This window comes from Carassius auratus, chromosome 6 (genome assembly GCF_003368295.1).
Source record: "Carassius auratus strain Wakin chromosome 6, ASM336829v1, whole genome shotgun sequence".
Classification (NCBI taxonomy): Eukaryota; Metazoa; Chordata; class Actinopteri; order Cypriniformes; family Cyprinidae; genus Carassius; species Carassius auratus.
This window is the reverse complement of record NC_039248.1, coordinates 13,983,450-14,008,690: the sequence shown is the minus strand read 5'-3', so window position 1 is coordinate 14,008,690 and position 25,241 is coordinate 13,983,450. Positions and strand designations below refer to the sequence as shown.

The window sequence follows — 25,241 nt, the reverse complement described above, 5'->3', positions numbered from 1 at the left end:
TCTTAAAATATTAGTGGTGGCAACTTCTCCCATTACTCTCATTCCTACGGTAAACAAAGCCAGGTGGCACTTTACTTGGTCCTCTGTGAACCAGCTCAGTCCGAATCCTGTCAGTCAGATGTGAGGGCCAGTGGGGCTCAGTGGGAGTTCAGCTCCAGGCATTTCTATCAGACAGCATATTGGCATATTACTCAAAACACATCGCAGTGAAAAAACACAGTCCTACTCATAAATTATCAGAAATATTAAAATTACATTAAATTGCAGTTGTCTTGTAGCCCACACACACACACACACATACACACACACACAATATGCACACCTGAAAGCTCATGCTGGGTAGAAGTAGAGGCAAAGAGGTCTTCATCCACAATATCAGATATTTGTGGAGACATGTGTAGCGGAGGAGGTGGTTGGCTCATCCTGACCAGTGGCAGAGGATGCTCCAAAATATTTTAGAAGTGCCCCTGAAATTGCAATTTAACTGCATTTGAAATCAAAAGACCATAGGATAATGTTTTATAAAGCTAAAACAGCCTAGGGTCAAATTGACTCAAAACATAATAGAAGGGTTACATAAACATGCTCTTACACACTAAATGTCTGTCATTACACGCTATATCCTCCTAGACCCGGAAAAAAACAAAAACATTTATTTATTTCATTTTTTCCCCCATGTCATCACATTGTTTAGAGTATAGAAACAAATAGTAAAAAAAAAATACGTTGAAAAATTATATTTTATTCACGTTATGCTATGGTCACTGGGACTCAGTTGTTTAAAAAAATAAAATGACTTTAAATTATATGTATAGGCAAAAAAAAAAACTTTTTGGGTTTCAGGATATTTTTCAACCAAAATTTGTATATCAATCTAACTTTCATGGAGGTGCCATTAGGTTACTGACTACTGATTTAGTTATGACTTGTAAAACTATACTTAGGAAACTATACTTAGCATACTGTGTAGCAAATAAAATGCCGTTAGTTATTTACAGGGCCTAATGTTAAACCAACTGATGGAAATGATAACTGAACTTTTAACAGTTTAATTGCAAAGCACAATATTATAAATTAGATCTCGTGATTGAGTTGAAACCAAATTATTGTTGTATAAGCATAGCAAGCATCATAGCAGAAAGGCTAACAAAGAGTTATACCCACCACCAATTAACATTAGCCCTTCATTCATGAAATGGATACTGTAATCATACAGAGACACTAGTTGCATACCTTTATCTTTTGCTCGTTTCTCCTCTTCTTCTTTTCTTTTTTTTCGAAATTGGGCACCTGGCTTTGACCTTTTCTTCTCCATCTCTGTTTATTTGGCACTCGACAATCAACAGATTTCCCATCCCCCCACCTGTCACTCACGACCAGAAGTCAAGACTAAACCAATTCACCTTGATGACCGCATAATCGTTTTGTATTGCCTAGTATCATTTGCAGGAACTATAGGCCTGTATTATAACATTATGAATGAAATGTGCGTTATTTGGAAGAAAGTCGAGGTGTGTGACTGACTTTAGCCTATTATTAATTATATTACTAGTGGATCCCCCGTCCCCGTCCACCCCCGCCCTGTCCGTTCCATTTGAGAGAGACCCAGAGGTGAAATGTCGCACGCGCCTCTCGCCCCACCCCCTTACACTTCTCACAACACAAAGCTTCAGTGGATATTTTCAGCAAGCAGGGGCGCCGGCAGCTGCAGGGAGCGCCAATTTGCCAATTCCACACACAGTGAAATGATATAAATGACGAAAAACCGCTTCGCGACACAGAGGATTTTTTGTTTATCTGCTCGTGCTGCCGCCCCCAATGTGTCACGAAAAAATGACGCCCCGGGCGGCTGCCCGGTTCGCCCGTGCCTAAAACCGCTACTGGTTGGAATTATCCTGATGCATTAACAAAAAATTACTGAAACTTTTGTTAGCATAAATCAAAAGATTTTAAGATTTTATAAGAAATCCCATATCATTTATTTCTGTAAATTTTTTAAGGTAAGGCACTAGCTCACCGATTTACTGTACAATGTAGTACTACACTGTTTAACAAAAGGAACACTGTCCTTTCCAACAACAACAACAACAACAAAAAACATTACTATAGCATTTCCTGCAAAATGTGAGAAGGGGCAACCTATAAAATAAGTGTACTGAAACAAATAGCACCAGTAACGTAATGAGAGAAATACAAAGTGTTAAAGATAAGCTTACAATCCTACAGTCCTAGTTATTTTCCTACAGAAAAGTATTAGTTTGAGCCTGCTAATCTCAGTCCTCTGGTTTTATGTCATCACTTAGCTTGGATTGAATGAATACTATCAGTTAAGTTATATTTGTACTTCAACTGTAACAATACTGTTTCAAACCATCTCAAATCTACAAGCGCAAAAATGTATAAACACACAAGGTATATTGGTAGCTTGTTTAGAGAGTGTAAAATACTGACTCCATTAGGGACAAGGGTGTGGGTATGTAGGCTTGAAGGTCAAGATGGGAAGGGATAGGAATGTTTAGGACATTGTTAGTTTTGAGGGTCCATAGAGGGATCCATGTCCTCAAGGTACTGGCTGCAGTTGGGATCACCCCTTATCAGTGGAGAGGTGGGGATGGGTCTTCCTGTGTGTGGATTAACGCACCAGCACTCGCCACGATATCCATTCACTGACATCTTACACTGAAACACACACAATAGTCAAATCAGCTTTTAGAACTAAATTTAGCATTTAAAATGTAATTGACACATTTGTGGCCATATACTGTAATGGTTACAACAAACACATTTTTAGAAATACTTTTCTTTTTAAAAGCACTGACTGGTACAATGGAAGTGAATGGGAAATACTGAAAATAATGAAGATGTGTAACATTCTTTTTGTTTACATCAAAGTAAACAACATCAACATGATTTTAGTGTGGAAAAATTGCTTACTTTTTCTGTGTGAAATAATATCAATTTTGAAATTTGACAAAAGGAATGCATTAACCCTAAAACCTTAAAATGACTGTTAAAAAAAGAGAACAAATTACAGCTCAAGAATTACAGTTTTAATAAAGGTTTTGACAGGATAATAAAAGTGAATTATAAGCTTTTCAACATTTCTACTTGTAAATTCTTTAAAATGGATTGGCTAAATTCATTTCCATAATAAGAGGAATAAAATAACCTTGATTTTTACCTTTTACCTTATTTTTATGCAATAAATATAGGCCCACAAATTGATTTGAACTTGTATTGAATTTAAACTTTTATAGAATATTCCTTTAAGCCGAATGCATGAGCTAATAAGATGTATGCCTTAAATGCATTGTAATACACTTTATATAAATGTTTCTGTTAAATGCATATATTTCAATGATTTCTTTGAATAAGCAGGATAAGTTCTCCACATAAAATGCATCATAAGTTAAGGTGGATCAGAAACTTTAAGATCCCTCAAACTAAAGCAATTAATAAAGGATCTAAAGAGAGAGAGAGAGAGAGAGAGATTAAGAAAATAAGAGATGAGATGTAGAGGGGGAGAAATGAGAGGGATGAACTGTCAGCCACGTCATGCCGAAAAGGTTGCCAATCCCTGGACTAGACAGTGATGGTGGCACTTTAAATACAACTAACATCCTAGTTTTCCTTATCTACTTTGTACTTTGTGATCAACAAACTATGGCTGCATGATAAATCGGATGTGACTGTCATGCACATCTTGTCAGTAAAGCCGGTTCTGTAGTACTGTAGTACTGTCTGTAGGGTAAATCTCCATCACATGCTTTCAGATAGAAATTATTCAGGTGCATTTAATACACAGAGCCGTAAATCACTGACAATATATTATATTCCCATATAAACTTTAACTGCCAACTTAAAAATATTGATATAGTAAAATTTGCTAATTGACAAGATTAATACATCCTTTATTAAACCGCTTTGTTGAGTTTTATGCATCCTTATGGAGGTGTCAGAATGCTAAATCAATTAAATCACTTCTAACAGCACTTAATGGGAACAGCATCATTCACATAGAGGCCCTTTTAATCCAAAAAGCAAATAATGCTCCCTTCGAACTGGCAAATGCTCCCTTCATCTTTAAAATACAACTATTGTGTAATTCTAGGCTATATGTAATCAGAAGCACATTTAAAACTTTAATATCATTTAATTTAATTCACATGTTTTTCATAATCACTTTATGATTGTACTTTCTGGATTACAATCCACCATCAAAATGATACATTTAATTATTCCAGCTGCTGTGAGAAAAGGCTATAAACGATCCGCCACCTGCAGGATCCTCATATGCGATAACTTCTTTATGTTTACAGACACAACGTAATGACACAGCGCCATGTTTTAATTTCCCATGAAAACCTACCCATACCACTCAAATTAGAAAACATTATTATAAGCTAACCAATGTAAATTGAGCTAAAGTAAGCCCATAGTTTTGAACACTGGCTGGTTATGTACTTGCTCAAATATTGATTTTGGATAATTTTTTTAATTATAAAAAAGTTATGGACTGGAGCTTTAATATTGAAGAATTACCGCAGTTCTTATTAAGATAGGATGGGTTTTGATTCAGATGGATTATATGATTTCCACTTGAGAAACATATAAATGATCCAGAAATTTTTTTATGTCTACCCAGATACTACAAAAATGTCTGTTGCTTTGAACTTCTTGCTGCTGAATAGGGAATTAAATACCTGTTTCAGGTTGTACTGCCCCCTCTTGTCACAGTTGGGTATGTGCATGGAATAAAGGTCCTCCAGGGGGCCCCTGTTATCTCTGAAGGGTATTTTTGCAATCCTTTCCAGGACCTGGTCAAGCTCCTGCTGACATTGGCTCTAAAATATAATAAATAAATGTGTTTGTATTTTTAAATGGTGGTCAGATTGTTATATCCACAACACTGTCATATTTAACATTCATTTCTCAAATCGACTACCAAATGGCTTATCTTCCTCTATGATCTAATGATATGTGTCATGTAATAAATTTGTAATGCAAACACACCATTAAAATCTTACTAATGCATTTGTGTCATGTGTGGGTGTTTATTTAAGAAAATACAACCTGAAAATAAATGTTTTGTATACTGAGCCTGAAAAAAAAAAATTCTTTGCACATTACTTTGCTTCTGAAGTCTACAAACTGAACAGATTTGATAATTGTATTGTGGACAAGGCCCTTAGCCAAGATAAATAAGCTCCAGAGACAATTATTAATCATAAGTCAATTGGAGCAACATGTTTTCTCCAAGTTTGGAACAGCTACTGCAGATTCTGATTTTAGATACAGTTTATAACATTATACTGCAATGAGTAAAAAATATACACTTGTAGACAAATATAAACTTATCTCTGCACTTTCCAAATGAGCAATTCCACACAAAGAACATATCAGAGAGAAGATCAAAACAACTTTATAGATTGTATGTATGATTATATTTATGATCACCTACCTGTTTGGCATGCGGTGCTTTAGGGTCCTCAACTTTATTGTACTTCATCTTGGTCTTCAGCTGCTGACGGTGTTGAAGGACAGCACTCTCCTTCCATGGACTGTCTTTGGTGGGTTTCCTTATGGGAGGAACCTCAGTCAAACCAATGTCCAAAGAGTCCTGTACCTCACCTGATGATAGGACACAAAGATTTTTACAGGTTAAAATTCATCATAAAGTGATATTAATATTGTTATCTTTTATGACTTAATAGACGTTTAACAGGGTATTCATACATATTTCTTTCTTTTAGCCTTTAAATTTAAAATCCATTATTGGTCTACAAAAAATATTTCAGCAGCCATGCCACTAGTATTCATAGTTTTCACACGATGACACACACTTACTGAAGAGCAATTGTTTTTTGCTGTTAATCATTTTCTAGATGCCCTATGGGGGATCACATATCTTGGTTTTTCTTCTTTTGAAAGGTGATCTAAATATCTATGGCTCAAAACATGGAGTTAATAGGTCAAAGTTGCAGTTCTATGAATGATTCATGGTCATTTTTATTTATTTATAATTTTCATTTATTTTTGTCATTCGTTGTTCATTGTGACAACAAACTTTCAGCCCAGTTCTATTCACAGCTGGAGCTACTTTTCTCTGTGCATGGCAGGATTAAAAAATGCCACCCAAGTTCTAGAAAAGGGGGGCAAAACAACAACAATAACACACTAAAATTATTATGGCTGCCACAATTAAAATGAGACCTTTGAATCTGCTCACTCTGCATTGAAGATTTCATTTTATGTGTATTGTTGCAGAGTTGAGCATTGTAACCAATCACACACATGTTTACAAATGCAATGGCCAACAGCCACTAGCCCAGTGATGAAGAAATCTGCTGTTTGGTTTAGTGTGCGTGCTTACTGCAATTCCTTTTTCAATAAATAAATTTTTAAAAACGTAAAATGTATATGTACTTTATACATTACTTAGGCTATTTTAAACATTGTTTTGCCCTTTCTGTTCTTGTGTTCCATTTTTTGGTCATGTTCCTGTCCTCGTTTAGTTTAATTTGTCATTCAGTGCACCTGTTTTTGTTAATTATCCATAGCATTTAAGTTCTGTCAGAACCAAAATTGTCAATATAACTTACGATTAGCATACATTTTAGGTTGGGGGAATGGTTCTGTTCCGGGCAAACACTCCCTGCCCATCCACGCAGCCTAGCCTGTTTGCACCATCGCCCTTTGTGTGGATTTCTCCTCTGTTCCTTGGATTAAAGACTGTTTACATTTCCTTGTGCCTCCTACGTGCTCCTTCCAACTGCAGACCGTGACATGTTGATGCTGAATTTTTTTTATTGCTAGCAGTCTATATTATTCTGATTGATTGAAGTAAATGGTTACATTTCAGTATTCAACATAAAGATATTATTTAACACATTTCTGAATCATGTACATATTTATATTGAAAATTATACTGACTCCATTAAGATTGCCCTCTCTTAGTCTAGTAACTCCATAGAAACAGCCTTGGGTGACACTTTCAATCTGGTATTTATTATGTTTTGAAGAAAAATTGAGCCTGGACTGTTAAATTATTTAAAATTATGCCAGATAAATGAATGTCAGACAAACATATGGTGTGCAGTATTTTTTAAATCTTGATTTATTCCTTACATAATAACCTTAATAAAAGTAACCAATTAAAAGTGTATAAACAGTCAAAGTTTAAAGCTTCTTAGACATCTAGGAGGAGTTTTAGCATTCATGAAAAACAAATCTGAACTAAGGCACAAAATGCATGGTTAAAATTAATCATACCACAGCATTAACAGCAAGACTGAACAGCAGGTAATAACAAAAACACTTTTTGTTAATTTTCCACTTGTCAACACGTTTTAAGAGCTTGCTGCTTAACCTCAGTGGTGATCACTTTGAAGCTATATCCCAGCAGGTTCTACAAAAGTGAAATGAAATCAGGTGTACAGTATGCAAGAGGCTGGCTTTTTCAATCCAGAGATGAAGCATTCCTGTTTTCCCTGAAAAACGTCAGACATGGCCTGTTTTAGAATAAAAGCGGATAAACCAAGCAAAGTGGACCTAGAGTCCCGCACACTGTGTCCTTTCTTATCTAAACACTGAAGATTAGTGTGCAGAGCTGGTGTGTCTGGATGACATAGCAATAATACAATTATTAAAATATAATGTAACAACACTTCACAATAAGGTTAGTTAATATTATTTAAAATGAACTGACAATGAATAATACTTTGTTAACATTTACTAAAATGTTTTTTAAAATGTACTTTGTAACATTATTAAAAATGAATAAATGCTATTACATATTGTTCATTGTTAGTTTGTTAGCTAGTGCAGTAACTGATGAGACATTATTGTTAAGTGAAATATATATATATGATTTTTTGTAAACTCAACTTGAAACATCTTCACTTTGAGCCAAGCCTAGAAACCATGGACCATAATGTTTGTATCGCTTAAATGTTCAAATGTTGCTTGGAGGACATTAATCAATCCCAGAATCTATGTTCAGAAGTCTTATCTTTTTGTTTTCTATGTATTTGTATTCAAAAGCCACCCTTAATAAGCTGCAGTGGACTTTTTGGATGTCTCCACAAGTTCCCCAAGTACAATCATTCAATGGAAAGTGGAAGGTACTGTTTTAATCTGCAGATGTTTTCCAAATCCTTCAGGAAATAGATGAGGGGAAGGGGGTATGGGGGAATGGGGGTTGTTAAGGTTGTTAAGTTGTTTCCATTACCTGTACATCTACCATGAGAAATAACTGATTGGATGCTCAAAATGCATGCTGGTTTGAATGGGTAAAGAACTTGCAGTGCTGGAAGGGATGCCAATATGTTGGCGTAGGGTCATGCCAAAAAGCTTAATCACTACCATCTTATCTGGCATCTTCCAATGCAAATTCTACCCTGAAACTCTGGCATGGTAGTCAGCACTGATGTTACATGGGAACTACATGTTCCTTGCCTTAGTAAAAGATCTTGTCTCCATCTGTTTGGGATCAAAAATCTCTGTTCTACTGTCCACTGAAAGGATGGCAGTGAAAACTAGAAGATATAGATCTGTTACACTGGATCAACACTAATTTAATATCCTATGTTCTTTGCAAGGATAGTTTTCTTTCTTTTCCAATGAGAGAAGAGCAGATAATATATTTCAATTGTTCTTATCAGTAAGCAATTCAGACAGGTTTGTACACAACACTTATGACACAAAATATATCTCAATTGAGAATTTAAATTATTATCAGGATTGCTACTGTAAACTGATGACAAGCCCTGAACCTGTCAGAACCTGTGCCATGGTACAGGAGAACTCAGACATATTCTAAAATAATATATATTAATAATATATTTGAAAATATAATGAATATTACTGTGTTAAACAACATTATTATAGTTTTGCATTTTCAAATGAGTTGTATTTGTATTCTTAGTTTTATTTTTAGATCTCAGGTAACTTTGGTTTAAGTATTTGTCTTGTTTTTAGTTTTAGTAATTATACTTAAGTAATTAACAGAACTTAAAAAATTATATTTAGGCAAACTGTTGTAGTACACTTTTAATTTTATAATTTACATTTAGTACAGCAATTAGAAACACTTTGAATATTTGTATAGTTTACTTAGATTTAGTATACCTTTTTCCCTTTTCAGTGCGATCATAAAATTAATTGAGTGATGAACTTGAGGTCATGAGAAAAATTTAAAGTCTTTGGCAAATAAAGAATATATATAAAATATTAATGTTAATGTCAATAATTTTACTCCGTAGTTAAATGTATAATTACAATGTAACAAGGACACCTTTTAATAAATTGTAACCACAAATACATTATAAAAAGCAAAGGTTTTATCTGTTAATATTATTTAACAGACCTAATGTCACGCTGTCTGGTCTCTGTTTCCCTGAGTCTCCACTAGTGGTCTCACTTCCCCATAAGCACCTCACCGCAGGCACTATAATTCCCACAAAGCATTGTCCCTTCATCACAGTAATTGCACTCCTGTTAATTGCACTCAGGTGTCTTCACTTGAAGGTCATTACCCTGCCTATATTAAACGGTCTGTTTCTGTTTGTTTCATGGAGTCCTTTCTTTCTGTCACCCAGTTTCCTCACCTTCCGAGTTTCTAGTTCCTATTCCTGTTCCTTTCCCTGTTTGTTTGTTTGTTTTGGATGGATTTTTGGTTTTGACCCTCTGCTTGTTGGATTCTGAATTTGGATTTCCCATTAAACTTACAATGCATTTGGATCTCTCGTCTCCTGTGTTTCCCTGGGTTCCTGAGCGTAACACTTCAGCGAACAATGAACAGTTGCATTTATATTACTTAGCATTGGCAAATAAGAATCAATAGTTTAACAAATGTTCTTAGTAAATACATTATTGTCGCTTTTACATTAAGTTTAGTTGGTCTTAGTTTGGACTTTCATGAACTTTTAGATTCCTGTTTTCCCTTGTTCCATTTTCCTGCCATTCATCAGTTGCTATGACAATTCATTCAATCCTCAAACCTGTTAGTTATCACTGTGTATTTAATATCCTCTTGTGTTTCAGTCCATGGTCTGATATTGTACTACCCAGTCCGGTTCTTCTGGTCATAAAGACCATGCGGCCGCTGAATAGAGACAACGGTTATCTGAGGATCACTGTAAGGAATGTTCAGTCGGACCAGCCCATGACAGACCTAGTATCTCATTCGGGGCTGTCAAGATGTCAAACCAGTCCTGAATTAGTCACTTCACAAACTTCCGTTCAAGGGTGCATTCTTTTGTGTGTTCAGCACAAGGATTGGTTTGCATCTATAGACCTAATCGTACTTTCCTGTCTTGATTCTGCCTCGACTCCAGACGTTTCTTCGGTTTGCTTTTGAGGGTTGGGCGTATAAGCAAAGGGGCCTCTCCCCTTCGGGCTGTCCCAGTCTCCCCGCATCTTCATGGTATGTGCTCAACTACTGGAGTGTCTGACAGGCCATTCGTGTCCCCGACTATCTTGATGACTGACTTATTTCATCCATGTTTTACATTGTGGTCCAGTGGTAAGTGTGTGGGCAGGGGGAGCTGGAGGTTGTGGTCAGGGTGTACTACTCTGTAGTAAGCATTGTCCTCTTGACAAAATTGCAATTGGTTGAAATTGCAGTCGGGGGGCACATAGATCGGACAGAAAGGGCACTCTAACGAGGCAGGCCTATACTCTGAAGTGGGGTCTGTTAGTTGATTGGTGTTCTTCTTGTCAAGAGAAAGAACATTTGAAGTGAAGGCTGTCCCCCTCCACTTTGAAAGTGTATGTTGCCGCCATTTCAGTGTATGCAAAATAGTTGGAGAAGCAATGATGGATGACTTAGTTTAGATGAATCTCTTGTAATTTAAGACTAATCTTTCGGTCAAGCTCACATTAATCAAGAGCGTTGGGGACCTCCAGGCATTTTTGGTAAACAAATCGTGCTTTGAGTTTGGGCCCCCTGACTGTCATGTTACCCTGAGACCCGAGCCTGGTTATGTGCCCAAAGTTTTCACTACTCCCTTTTGGGACCAGGTAGTGAACCTGCAAGTGCTGCCCCTGCAGGAAGCAGATCCAGCCCTTGTGTTGCTGTGTCCCATTTATGTGGAATGCACCCAGGGCTTTAGATCCTCTGACCAGCTCTTTGTCTGCTTTGGAGGTTAGCAGAAGGGAAAGGCTATCTCCCAGAAAAGGTTTGTTGCACTGGCTAGTATATGCCATCACCTTAGTGTACCAGACACAAGGAGAGCTGTGCCCCCTGGAGGTGAGAGCACACTCTACTTAAAGTGTTGCCTCCTCCTGGTCGTGGATGCACATGCCTCTTCAGAGTTGCGGGCTGGGCGACACCTTATACCTTTGAAAGATTCGATAATCTCCAAGTGGAGCTGTTCTAACCCCTAACGTCAGTGTTGATGCAACGTTGAACATGACTGACTGACTGAAAATTATGTAACCCTTCTTCACGGAATAAGGCAATTGAGAAGTTACATCCCTCCTGCCACAACCCTAAACAGCACTGAATGCCAGGATGCTTCTCAGCACAAACCTGTCACAGTGTCTGGGTTGTTGTTCCCTGGGGTTCCACTAGATGTCCTCCTTTCTCACAGTGTCTGTCACCAGATCACTTCCTGTTCCCTTATTTGGTCACCTTCCTCCTTGTTGTGTAATTGATTGTCCTCCACCTGTCTCCTGTTCCCTCATTATCCTTCTGTCTATTTATACCCAGTCTGTCTTAGTCTATGTTACGGAGTCCTTGTTTAATGTCGTGTATTATTCAGGTCCGTCAACTCTTGCCTTGCCTTGTCTTGCTTTGCCTTGCTTTGTCTTTGTGTCTTGTTTATGTTGGATTTGGATTATGTTTGGTTTTGACCCCTGCCTGGACTGTTTACCCCTTTGGATTATCCCTAAATAAACGACTTACCCGCAATTGGTTCTCTCGCCGTGTTTCTTGCATCTCGTGTCGTGACAGAAGGACTCCGTCACTGCAAGAGCCAGCGATATGTCGACTTATGTCTCCTCCCCAGCCACAGTGCGGGAGAGGAATGGATTTGAAGGAACTCGCCTGGTGGTTTTCCGGGGAACCAGAGGAGGTTGCCGAGGAGGAAGTGGTCGAGAGGATACTCAGTATCGCTCTCAAGCAGGACCGCCCTTCGACCCGGGGCTCGTGTGGGATGGATAAGAGCCACCGTCTCACCATGGCAGACGGAGAGGTGAGAAGAAGCGCACCCCAGCCATGGTGGCACCACTGCCCATGATGGCCGCTAGATCAGCGCCAAGAGGCAGGATGGACGCCAGCACAGCGCCACAACCCAAGATGGCCGCCAACCCAGCGCCACTGCTGTGCATGGCCACCAACCCAGCACCACGAAGCAAAATGGCCGCCAGCCCAGCGCCACAGCACAAGATGGCCGCCAACCCAGCGCCACTGCGGTGCATGGCCACCAACCCCGCACCACGAGACAGGAAGGAAGCCAGCCTCACACCACAGTACCAGATGGCCACCAGCGCAGCACCGACGCTCAAGATGGCCGCTGACTCATTTTTAGACTATTTCTCCATGCTGCCACTGATCCGAGAAGTTCCCAAGACTGTTCACGTCAAAGCTGCTGAGCCAGCGCCACAACCCAAGATGGCCGCCAATCCAGCACCACAGCACAAGACAACTGTCAGCCCAGCGCCACAGCACAAGAGGGCCGCTAATCCAGCGCCAATGCCCAAATTGGCCACCGGTCCAGCACCACAGTACAAGATGGCCACCAGTCCAGCGCCACAGTACAAGATGGCCGCCAGTCCAGCGCCACAACCCAAGATGGCCACCAGCCTAGCACCACAGCCCAAGATGGCCGCCAGCCTAGCACCACAGCACAAGATGGTCGCCAGCTTAGAGCCACAGCACAAGATGGCCGACTCAACGTCTGAGTTGCCAGTCAAGGTGCCACTGACTCGCCATTGTAGAGGGCGGAGGACGAGGAGACAGGCTTCTACCGTTCCTCAAAGCCTGGAGAACGTTCCCGAGCGGGCCGCTTGCATCCAGGGGGATGTTCCCGAGCGGGCCGCTGCCGTCCAGGAGGATGTTCCCAAGCGGGCCGCTGCCGTCCAGGAGGACATTCCCGAGTGGGCCGCTTCCGTCCCCGAGGCGGTGCCCGAGGTCGTTCCCGATGCAGTGACCGAGGCCGTTCCAGAGGCAGTGCCCGAAGCCGAGGCGCCTCAGGTTTTCACAGACAGTTCAGAGTCGAGTCATGTTCCTGCGAACTCTCCAGAGTCGAGTCAGATTCCGGTGGACTCTCCGGAGTCGAGTCAGGTTCCGGTGGACTCTCCGGAGTCGAGTCAGGTTCCAGTGGACCCTCCGGAGTCAGGGCTAGTCACCGCTGACCCTCCGGAGTCAGGGCTAGTCACCGCTGACCCTCCAGAGTCAGGTCTAGTCACCGCTGACCCTCCAGAGTCAGGTAAAGTCACCGATCTTCTGGAGTCCAGTAAAGACACAGGGGGATTACCGGAGTTTCGTAATCCCGTTGGTCCGGCCACACAGAGGTCAGCTCCGCCTTGGGGGGCTCTCGTCCTGACCACATGGCTGTGGTGGTCTTCTGCTTTGACCTGGGGGGCCCTCGCCCCGACCACATGGCTGTGGTGGTCTTCTGCTCCGCCCTGGTGGACTCCGGCCTCGACCACAAAGATGTGGTGGTCTTCCGCTCCGCTCTGGAGGGCTCTGGCTTCAACCACATGGCTATGGTGGTCTTCCGCTCTGCCCTGGGGGACTCTGGCGGCGACCACGAGGACGTGGTGGTCTTCTGCTCCGCCCTGGAGGGCTCTGGCTTCGACCACATGGCTGTGGTGGTCTTCGGCTCTGCCCTGGTGGGCGCCACATTATGTCCTTCATGGACTTCTGTTTTGTGTTTTTGGTTTTTGTTATGTTTCTGCCTGTTCCCCTCAGTTAGTCTGGCCCTCCGTCCCTCCCCCTGAACCTCCTCCGGCCCTCCTCCCTCCTGGTCTCCCTGTTTTATGGTTACATTTCTGGTGTTTGTTCTCCATGTTTTTCTTTTCTGGCCCTCCGTCCCTCCCCCTGAGCCTCCACCTGTCCGCCTCCCTCCTGGTCTCTGTGTTGTGTCTTGTCATGGAGCGTCTGGGAGCCGCTCCGTAGAGGGGGGGTACTGTCACAGTGTCTGGGTTGTTGTTCCCTGGGGTTCCACTAGATGTCCTCCTTTCTCACGGTGTCTGTCACCAGATCACTTTCTGTTCCTTTATTTGGTCACCTTCCTCCTTGTTGTGTAATTGATTGTCCCCCACCTGTCTCCTGTTCCCTCATTATCCTTCTGTCTATTTATACCCAGTCTGTCTTAGTCTGTGTTACGGAGTCCCTGTTTAATGTCGTGTATTATTCAGGTCCGTCAACTCTTGCCTTGTCTTGCCTTGCTTTGTCTTCGTGTCTTGTTTATGTTGGATTTGGATTATGTTTGGTTTTGACCCCTGCCTGGACTGTTTACCCCTTTGTATTATCCCTAAATAAACGACTTACCCGCAATTGGTTCTCTCGCCATGTTACGCCGCGGATAGCTGAAATATACGCATTTACACGATCAGCAACCGGCCATTTTTTGCCTTATTGCGACTCTCTGTTCTGGAATTGCACAAATGTCATTTATTTGATAATATGAACTCTATTAATGCCCGTTATCACAGGCCAGAGACGCTGAAGATGGACGCACAGAGAAAAACATTGTAGCAGGCAAATCACTCACTGTTCATGATGCACAAACTATTGGAAGTAAATCCTCAATATTGATTTGAGGGTTTACATGAATGTGTTTCTGAGGGAAGCTGACTGTCTTCTAAAAAGTTGGTGTGGTATAATTTCACAAATCTTGTCAGAATATTCTGTTTTTGATTCAAATTGGGTTATTATTCAATCAAGTTATGTGTATGATTATTATTATATAACTAAATTATGTGAAATGATATAAATTATATTTGAATTATATAATTAAAATTAAATAACTGTAATTACAGATTTAGGTTAAAGATGTCAGTCTTTTTGTTTCTTTTTATAAATAAAAGAAGAAAAAAAAACAAGTTTCTAATGTTCTGTATCTTGCTCAAAAACAAAATATATTATGTACAGCGGTTTCCCAGTTATTTAAAAATAACACTTTTCAGAGCTGTAACAATACCGTGATACAGTGATATTTTTGCTTAAGGTTATCATACCGTCAAAATCTCATACCAGTGTTACGAATGCACACAGGAAATGAGAGATCCAATTGCAGTGTTTTAATAGGGTAATCCAAAAGGAAATCCAAAACAGGCAGGAGGTCAAAAACAACGAAAGCATTCCAAAAAACAAAAACACAAGGGACATGAGAAAGCCGGGTGACGGAAAAAAAAAAGGACTCCATGAAACAGATAGAAACAGACCGGTTTATATAGACAGGTGAAAACGATGAAAGTGGAGACAGCTGAGTGCAATTAACAGGGGTGCAATTAACAGTGATAAAAGGGACAAAGGCTTTGTGGGAAATGTAGTGCCTGCAGTGGGGTGAATATGGGCAAGTGAGACCACTAGTGGACACCCAGGGAAACACAGACCAGACACTGTGACAACCAGCCCATGCTTAATAGGGAAGGTCTTGGCATGCAAATTCCACTTGCCAATAGTCATAACAAAACCTAAACATTCTGTTGATCTCTCATCTATGGATTACCTGCATTTGTTTTTTTCTTTTTTGTTAAAATGTATATTTGATATTAGCACCCTTTCTAAAAGTTACAACTATATAATGTTTATATACTTTTTGTTTTCTTTTTATTTATTATATGATAAAAAAAATATTGCTGTGTGTGCTGCATTAAGCTAACTGAACTTGTTATTGCATTGCTCTTTTGTTGATTTTTATTGCTTCCATTGTCATCATTTGTAAGTTGATTTGGATAAAAGTGTCTACTAAATCACTAAATGTAAATATAATGATAACTAATGGGACCTCATAGTAACATGTTCCTATCTTCACATTGCATTGCAACACAGGTCAGATTATTCCGAAATCTGATCTGATGGTTAAGTAATTAAAGCTAAGTTCTAGTTCTTAATTAAAGCTAAGTTCTAAGCGCTAGTTCACCCAAAAATTGTAATTAGGTTGTGTTTTACTCACTCCTGAGGCATGCTAGTTGTATATCAACTCAACTTTATTTATATAGCACCAATAAAAAGCTTTGACTTCATTAAGGTGAAGAAAATTTAGGGACAACCAGGTCTTAACATCAGCTAGACACGACAGCAGAGCATCCAAACCCTTGTTATTAGATTCTAGGGCAAATAGATTTGGGTATCATCTGCGTAAAAATGGAAGGAGACACCATGTTTCCTAAAAATTGACCCCAGAGGAAGTACATACAAAGAGAACAAGACTGGAGCTAGAATAGAGCCTTGAGGGACCCCTCACATAAGAGGAGCTGCACCTGAAGTTAATTCACCAACACTAACATAGAACCTTCTATTGTTAATATAGGAATAAAACCATTTGGGAGCATTACCCTGAATGCCCACCCGGTGCTCTAAATGAGAAAGCAGAGAAACAGAGTGGTCAGTTCTTTCAAATGTCACCTTCAGATCTAACAGCACTAACTTAACCAGACTTTAACCAGTGCTGTTTCTGTATAATGTTTTTTCCTAAAACCAGATTTGAACACTTCAAAAATATTGTTATTACACATAAAGCTCTTTAGTTAGTGAAACACTATTTTCTAAAAAAAAAAATTGACATAAAAGGGAGGTTTGAGACTGGCCTAAAATTAGTCAGATCTAAATTAGGCTTTTTAAGAAGTGGATGTACAATGGTGTGCTTCATGTCTTCTGGAACCATTGCTATTTCAAGGCAGATGTCCATAATCTTAAAAACAGGCCCAATCACCTCAAAAATATGTTTAAAAATATGTTTAATTCAATTCAATTCAAGTTTATTTGTATAGAGCTTTTTACAATATAAATCATTACCAAGCAACTTTACAGAAAATTATGTTTCTACAATATTTAGTAGAAGCTTATGAGTGGTGACTGTCAGTTTGTGTGCATTTGACAGGATTTTTCAGAAAAATCTATACAAGACGTAGTCAACCAGATGATGAACATTATTAACAGCAATTATTTTATGATGCAATCACACTTGCAGCAATATTTGTTAGTTCTGTTTGTTGATACAGGGTTAGCATCATCTGAGGTCCTCTGAGGGGTCAGCATAAATCTCTTCTCAGATGTTTAAAAAATCGAGGAGGAAGATCCAGAGGGTTTAAATTGTCTTAAAATATCAGGCAGAGTTATAGGCTCAAACAGACTCAAGGTGAGTGGAGAGACAAATGGATCTTGACAAGCAATGCAACACCAACTGACTGCAACGTAAAATATCAAAGACAATTTTTTATATAACTCTGTATTCGTCTGAAAGAAGAAAATCATATACACATAGGATGGCTTGGAGGTGAGTAAAATGCAGCATGTTATTTATTTTATTACAGTTATTTTATTTCCATTATTTTATGATAAATTAAGATTATAGTACTTTAGTTTTAGTTTTAATTTCAGTTTTATTTTTAGATAATAAAAAAAAAACTAATGTAAACATCACCTCTAACTAAACAAATAACATTTTATTGAGTTTCAGCAATCTTTTTCCACAAAGAATTCCTCCAAATTAAATTGCATCTATATTTCACTGGACACTTGCAGAGTAACTATACACATAAGATATCAAAAGCAATGATTAGAGACAAATGAGGTTTGCTTTACAGCATGCAGGCAAGACAGTACAAGCTTGACTAAATGGTATTAAGTGACTAACAAGGTTCACTGAATAACCATAATTTGGGCCTTGGGGAAACATTGCTGCCCTACATCCTTACCCCAGACCAACATGTATGAACTATAACTATACCATGAAAACTCCTGAAAAAAAAAAAAAAAAAACACCACCTCCGCAAATTCCAAAGAGGACCTTAGACCGTTGCTTGCTCCCACCCCAAACATGCTCGCCTCAACATTTCTCACATTGTTTGTGTTATCTCCAAGCTGCTGCGGGGAGGTAGAGAGTTTATTCTAGACACAGACACAGTAAGATTCTTGGCATTTGAGTTGCTGAGTCGCCCTAGGGGGGGATGGCAGCCATACCCGCTCTTGCAGAAAACTGGGGGATTAGTTTGCGCTATTTTAGTCCAACGAGTACCGCTTCCCCAGCCCTGTAGGTATAGCTTATAAGCAGTCCGTTTATTTTTGAGTCCATCTGCCAGGTGCTGAGGGCTTTGTGAGGCCTATTTTTTCGGGTCACTGCAAATGGGAAGGGGGTCACCAACCATTTTCCTCTTAGTGAAGATGAGACCAATATATGAAGACCTACTTGCTCTGTGCTGTTAGCACATTTAGTACTTTCCATTATGGCCAAAACTTTACACTGGGGGTTTTCCATGAGCCATGTTCAAATGTATGCAGTCCCACTATTCCACCATTCATGTCATATACTGTATTATACTTCAATATCTCACAGGCATCAAATTATATTCTTATAGAATAACAACACAATTGACTGATTTACTATTTTACTGTTGTTTAAGCATTTTGCAGAACAAGTGCCACATTTTTAAGAGGTTGTATCAATTACAGTATATCAGGTTAGAAAATTCTATTTTAGACTTGGACTTGGATCCTAATGCAAACAGTGGTAGACAGTTTGTTGTTGCTTGCTTCATCTGCACTCAAAATAAGTCCAGTAAGTCCAGTCTGCTATTCCACCAGCTCGGGCTTCCATTCAACTATGTCATCCCACTTGGAGAAAGGCTAGGAAGATGCTTCTCCAAGCTGAAGAAGAGCTGCATATTATTGGGCGTCCAGGTACATTTGTATGCAAAGGCTGCCTCTCTACCAACAGCATGCCAGCAAGCATTTTCAGACTTTTAGATAGTTTTCTTCATCCAGAAACAGGAAACAAAATTTTTAAAAGGTTGCCTTTTCTTAAAGGGGTTTTTGTTGTAACATAATATGTTGACATGCTTTAATGTTCAAAAAACTCATTATTTTATAAATACTGTACATTATTGTAGATCTTCTATGCCCCGCCTCTCTCGAACGCATTGTTTTCTACAAAGTCCCTTCTGACAAGGGCAGCCGGCTCTGATTGGCCAACAGACCCAGTGCATTGTAATTGGCCAAACACCACAAGCACTCATCGGAAATGTAATGCCACTTTCAATAATTGCGAGCTTCATCTTTCAAAATAAATGTAAAGAATGTCCTTAGTTTTACCATCAGTTCAAGCCTGAAATGGGAACAGAGTCCCACGACAGACACAGTGATGAAGCTCTTATGTGTTTGCAGTACAAAAGCCACTGACGATTAAGACAGCTAACTCTAATGTGTGACGCTGTCTCTCTCACTCTCTCTCACACACACATGCGTGTGCACAATGCACAAAACTCCACATTTGAACATTCAATAGCAAATACTTAAACTATTAACAAAACTCAAAAGTGCCAAACTGTCACAAAAGTCATAATTACCTCCTCTCCTAGGTTCATGAAATGGTCGTCTATTAAATGCATTGCTGTTCTGTTGTAAGTAATCTTAAAGATTCCTAGATGCATCTACTGGAATGCCACATAAAGTGTTTTTGCTTTTGCCTATATACATACAGCATCTCCCTGACATGGCTGCTTCAACACTAACTATGGTTACTGAAACCAGGCCTTCTTTCTTTGCATGAACTTTTGGGCGGCATTAAGCAAATATTTCCACTTAGTGATGTAGAGATTGGGGTGTGTTTGAATGTGGTTCAGCATTCAATGTCATCAGTAGAGCCATTCTTAATTTGTTGCTAGTTGATGAGTTCCTTTGCCAAGGTGTACTGTTAGGACTCTGGCCTAGTCTGTGGGTTCTCTCTTATTCTCCTGTTTGTCGAGTGATTGATGTGTTTGCTTTTGATTTCCTTTATTGGTTCCTGGTCATTACATCTGTTCACCTATTCCTCATTTCCTTTCTCCTTTAGACTGTTGTGTTGTGCCATTTTTGCCTCTTGTCTGTACTGTTATCTGTATGTTTGCCAATCAAGCATTTACTATATTAATCTCTGATATATTTCCATCATTCCTCCGTTTTGTTGACTGTTCATGTATCCTCGTTGTTATAGGTTTAATTTGGGTGGCATATTCAAGTATATTCAGTTTGACAGACCAGCAGACTCCAGACCATCAAACTGCAGATAGCTTGAGAGCAAGGGCATGTTGAAAAGTACTTTTTTTTTTTTTCTCCAAATAAATAAATAAATAGCAATATATGTGAGACGACTGATAAATTAGCCACTAGAGGTAAATAACTAGAATGAATAATAAAGTGCAGTAAATAGTCAAACTCTTTGTAAAACACAACAGTGTGTTTATGACTTGTGCCCACAAGTTAAAAATAAGATGGACATTGTGTCTGGAATCTCCATATAAATCTTTTCATGAGCTGAGTAATTCTGATGAATTTTGTGGTATCCAACCATCCATGTATCCATCCATCCATTTTCTAATGTGCAGGGTCATGGGGATGCTGGAGCCTATCACAGGGTTTTGGTTGTATATGATCAAGATCAAGGATGATCTTGTTTAGTATTAATAGTAGTTTTTAATTTAATTAAATTTTCTTGCCCTGTAAATTTATGGTTTGTTTAAAAAGAAAACGACAACAACAAACTTTGCATGTCCTTCTCATCTAATTACATAATTTTCAAGTATACATTCTATATTGCCTTTGCCCCTTCCAATATGATAATGAGACAAACACACCAGTATCAATTATTTCAAAATATTGTTTTTAAATTTGTTATATTTTCTCTTGAATTTCTCTGTCATCTTATAAAAAATCACTAAACTGATGAACCTCTCTCAGTTCCTAAATACTGCTAAATTTAATTAAAATGGTTTTATACCTGTACTTTGGGAGATTAGAGTTCACATATATGGTACTTCATAATCTTTCATAAATCTTTAGACAAATGGAAATAGTTAAATTGTAATATTTATTATGTACAATGGAATATTCATCATGTTGTTTTTTTCAGACATACCTATTTTCATATTTAATATTTTCTAAACTTTAGCTATTCTGTAATTATCTGTTTTTATTCATTATTGTTATTTTTTGTTTGTTTTGTGAAAATCAAGAAATATTTAGTCAAAGGAGAAATGATGGAGTAGTTGGCCTACAGAGAACCTTTTTTAAGCTAGAAAAAATAGGGTGAAAATTAGGATGAGGACTCCTGAAGTCCAAATAAAAATTAATAAAAAAAAAAAAAAATAGAGCAACGACATACCAATTGAATGCTCCCAATCACCCTTCAGACTGTTAAGATTTAAAATACCACCTTATAAACAATTGCTTAGCAGGTCAAAATGTACTTCAATAGCATTTCTGTTGTGTCACAGCAATGTTAAGTGAGGCTGTCTGGTGTTAAAGCTACGCTTGTCTTTCACCAGAAAATATGCCCTCTGCCATAACAGGATTTGGAGAACACTTGTGTAGAGTAGAGCTTCAAAAAACCCAGATCAAATATTGATGTGAATGTTCAAGATTTTAAACAAAAACAATGGATTCCTATTCACACTGAGCACGAATATTTCCACACAGACAGACCAAATTTGTTTGTTTTTAAGAAGACCTTTTGGTCAAGTCAAGTCACCTTTATTTATATAGCGCTTTAAACAAAAAAGATTGTGTCAAAGCAACTGAACAACATTAATTAGGAAAAGAGTGTGTCAATAATGCAAAATGACAGTTAAAGGCAGTTCATCATTGAATTCAGTGATGTCATCATCTCAGTTCAGTTTAAATAGTATCTGTGCAATCATTTGCAATCAAGTCAATGATATTGCTGTAAATTATGTGTTCCCAACTAAGCAAGCAAGAGGCGACAGCGGCAAGGAACCAAAACTCCATCAGTGACAGAATGGAGAAAAAACCTTGGTAGAAACCAGGCTTAGTTAGGGGGCCTGTTCTCCTCTGACCAGACGAAACCAGCAGTTCAATTCCAGGCTGCAGTAATGTCAGATTGTGCAGAGGAATCATCTGTTTCCTGTGGTCTTGTCCCAGTGGTCGTCTGAGACAAGATCACATTTAGCAAGACAGTGCTGCAGCACAATCTAGCATGTTGATGCCACCAAAGCTATTTTGACAACACCAGCGCAGGAGATGAAGAACCCTGCAGTTCATGAACACTACGTACTATATATATAAAATATGATATAAAACATGCCTGTTTTTAAAATCTAAGACTGTAGGCAGGAATTATAGTACATAGTATATTGTTTCAACAGTGCTCTATTTCCAATATCACAAAAAAAACATGGGTTACAGTTGGTCTATTTGATTTTATTTACAGGTGAAAGAAGAAAGAAGAAAAAAATCATACATACTGTACAATATTTTTTTATAAATATAAATTCTACATTTAAACATTTAAACACCTTGCTACGTGTACTGTGTTAAGCTAACTGAGACTTGTTATAGCACTTATATATCATTGCTCTTTTTGTTGTCTTTGATTGCTTCCACTGTCCTCATTTGTAAGTCACTTTGGATAAAAGTGTCTGCTAAATGAATAAATGTAAATGTAAATCCAATATTACATGTATTTTACAAAACTTACTAAGTTTCAGCTAAAAGAAAAATCATTTTCAAAAAGAAAAATCATAAAACAATAGTCATATTAAACAACAATACAATCCATTAAAGACACTGTACTTCTTCCATCACATCCTCTTGACTTTTGCAGACCTTTGGAGGAGCCCTTTAATAGTAGCATCTAAACACATATTCACCTGATGTTTTGCAATCCAATTCAACCAAATTATTTTGCTAATTATTCCAAACTTTGCATTCACTCTAATACCTAATAATAAATATATTTAGGAACTTAGCCAGTGTATTCTAAAAACTTATTTTCTGTTTAGAAGCACTTGGAAGCACTCCGTCTGGCTTCATCATCATGTTCGTGATCAAAAGTGCTAAATTTTTTAAAACCATGGAGCCAAAAACAGACTACTCAACTGAAATGCACCTACTTTATTTTATTAGATGACCAAGCAACAAAAGTGCTAGATCCACCTTCTGCGATGATGATGATGATGATAATAATAATAATAATAATAATAATAATAATTAATATTATTTTCTTTCCTAAAATTGTTTGAGAAACCATAAATCACAGAGACCTGCTAATCCCAAATCTCTCTATTCAGATAGCCTATACAGTATAGCCTAGATCTATACAACACAAGGTGGGGCTATAATGATTAAATGTAACGTTTATCCCCCTACTTAGTAAGTTTGTTATGTGTCTATACGATCTACAGTAGCATATAGAGGCTCCACATTCCTAACCAAATCGATTCACAGACCTAAACATTCATGGGATTCAAACATAGGATTCATAATAAACATCAGCCTATTTACTTAGGTTATTTATGAAATTGCATATGTAGTAGCCTAAGTGATCAATTATTTTTAAGACAACGCAGTTTTTTTTTTTTTTTTTTTTTTTTTTTAATTTGGGTGTACTACCGTATCTAACCTTTTTACTGCACGCATCTGGCTACCAATTAAAATTTCCTTAAGGCGCCACTATTTGTTCTTGGTCGAGACCCGTCCTCCAGTTCTACTTGTTCAGACCCATCCGCTCTCACGCGCGCGCACACACACACACACACAATGATACATTTACTGCAGGAAAGGGTCAAAGCGCAAAATCCGTCTTGCTATCACTGTTGCATTCCATTTACTCCCTATAGTTCTCCAGAAAACGCTTTCCTTTTATTTATTTATTTTCTTTTTTTCACCTTATGTTCACTTTCAGAGAGATAAAACATTTATTCTGCTACAACAGGTGCCTAACAGGCTGTTAAAATATTATTTAGGCCAGAATATGTATTGTTGGCTAAAACAAGAACGACGGATACCGGGCTCCTACCAATTAATCAAGTCTTTTATTGATGACTGCTGATAAGTTACAATATCGGAAAAATTTGGAATAGAAAACTTAACTAGAAAATATACTTTTTTTCATTAATTTTGTCAAGACATACAAATGGTGTTTTATTAAATAGGCTATTTGTACTTTTTCATACAGTGTGTTATTAAAATAAATGCCTTCTGTGTCTATTAGGCTACATAATAATATGTGAAAAAAATAGATAAATACCAAACTCCTGTATAAGTACATATTAGTTCCAATAAATCAACTGTTGTTTTACCATTATTTTAACATGTAGAAGCAAATTATGCAAATCCCATATTTATAACTCTGCTAGGCTACTTTATACAATTGCCTAGGTTACTGCAATATAAATCATGACTTAAATCACTTATAAACAATTTAAATCACTGACCGCTGACTTCTCGAGGCTCTGCGCTTCCAGTGGGCTCAGTATCCACTTTACGTCCGCATCTCCCGAGCCCTTGAACCAGCTGCTCCAGGGGCAACTCCGAATCCGGCTTGGGATAACACCGCAGACCACTGGCGCATCTCGGTGTGTAAACGCCGCACAGCTCGCCCTCTTGCCGGGCACACACTGGACAGCAGCCGCAGCCAGGCTCGCGAACAATCTCTGCGCACGTCTCCATGAGCATCGGACAAGCCGCCTGACGCTCCGCAGTACAGCTCGGACAACGGAACACCATTTCTGTGCGAGCGGCGCCGTGAAAAGTCACCAGTGCCAGCAGCAAGCTGCAACTCCCGTAGAACAGCATCGTGTCCACGATGTAAAAACTCTGCGAATGGGAGCACTAACTTCTGCAGGTAAGAAGGAAAGGTATGTGCGCCGACAGGTGAAGGCTAACTGGGGCAGCTGAGTAAGGTCTCCTATCACTGTTCATATGCCGCTGACATCATAGGAGATGACAGGCGGGCTGCAGATTTGTCAAACAAATCCTCAAAAGGGCTACAGTGCCAGTGCCTTGGGTTTGTGTTTCTGTTAGGCCTAAGTTCTGCTTCAATTTCTGAACAGATATTTTAGAATAAATATTTGAATCATGATGTTTTCATGTGCTTTTTAATTTGCAGTCATTTAATAAAAGTGCTTACAGAGCAGCTGGAGTCATAGGCTACTTAGCTCCAAAAGACTTTGCAAGAATTCCCGAGTTAAGCTAAACCAACAGGGTCTTGGTAAATTAAATGGCTTAATGAAATGAAATTCTTGAAATACAAGTGGAATTTAAGTTATATTTATTTATTTTCAACAGGGGG

At 38.7% G+C, this 25,241-nt stretch overlaps 1 protein-coding gene across 1 annotated transcript; it reads right to left on the bottom strand.

Annotated features, from left to right (window-relative positions):
• Positions 1-1,955: 1,955 nt before the first annotated feature.
• Positions 1,956-24,971, bottom strand: igfbp2a (insulin-like growth factor binding protein 2a). Its single transcript, XM_026262829.1, has 4 exons — positions 24,385-24,971; positions 5,462-5,631; positions 4,704-4,844; positions 1,956-2,679 (listed from the first exon to the last, which is right to left on the bottom strand). The coding sequence occupies exons 1-4, from the start codon at positions 24,743-24,745 to the stop codon at positions 2,527-2,529; spliced, it is 825 nt and encodes a 274-aa protein (XP_026118614.1). The 5' UTR covers positions 24,746-24,971; the 3' UTR covers positions 1,956-2,526.
• Positions 24,972-25,241: the final 270 nt, after the last annotated feature.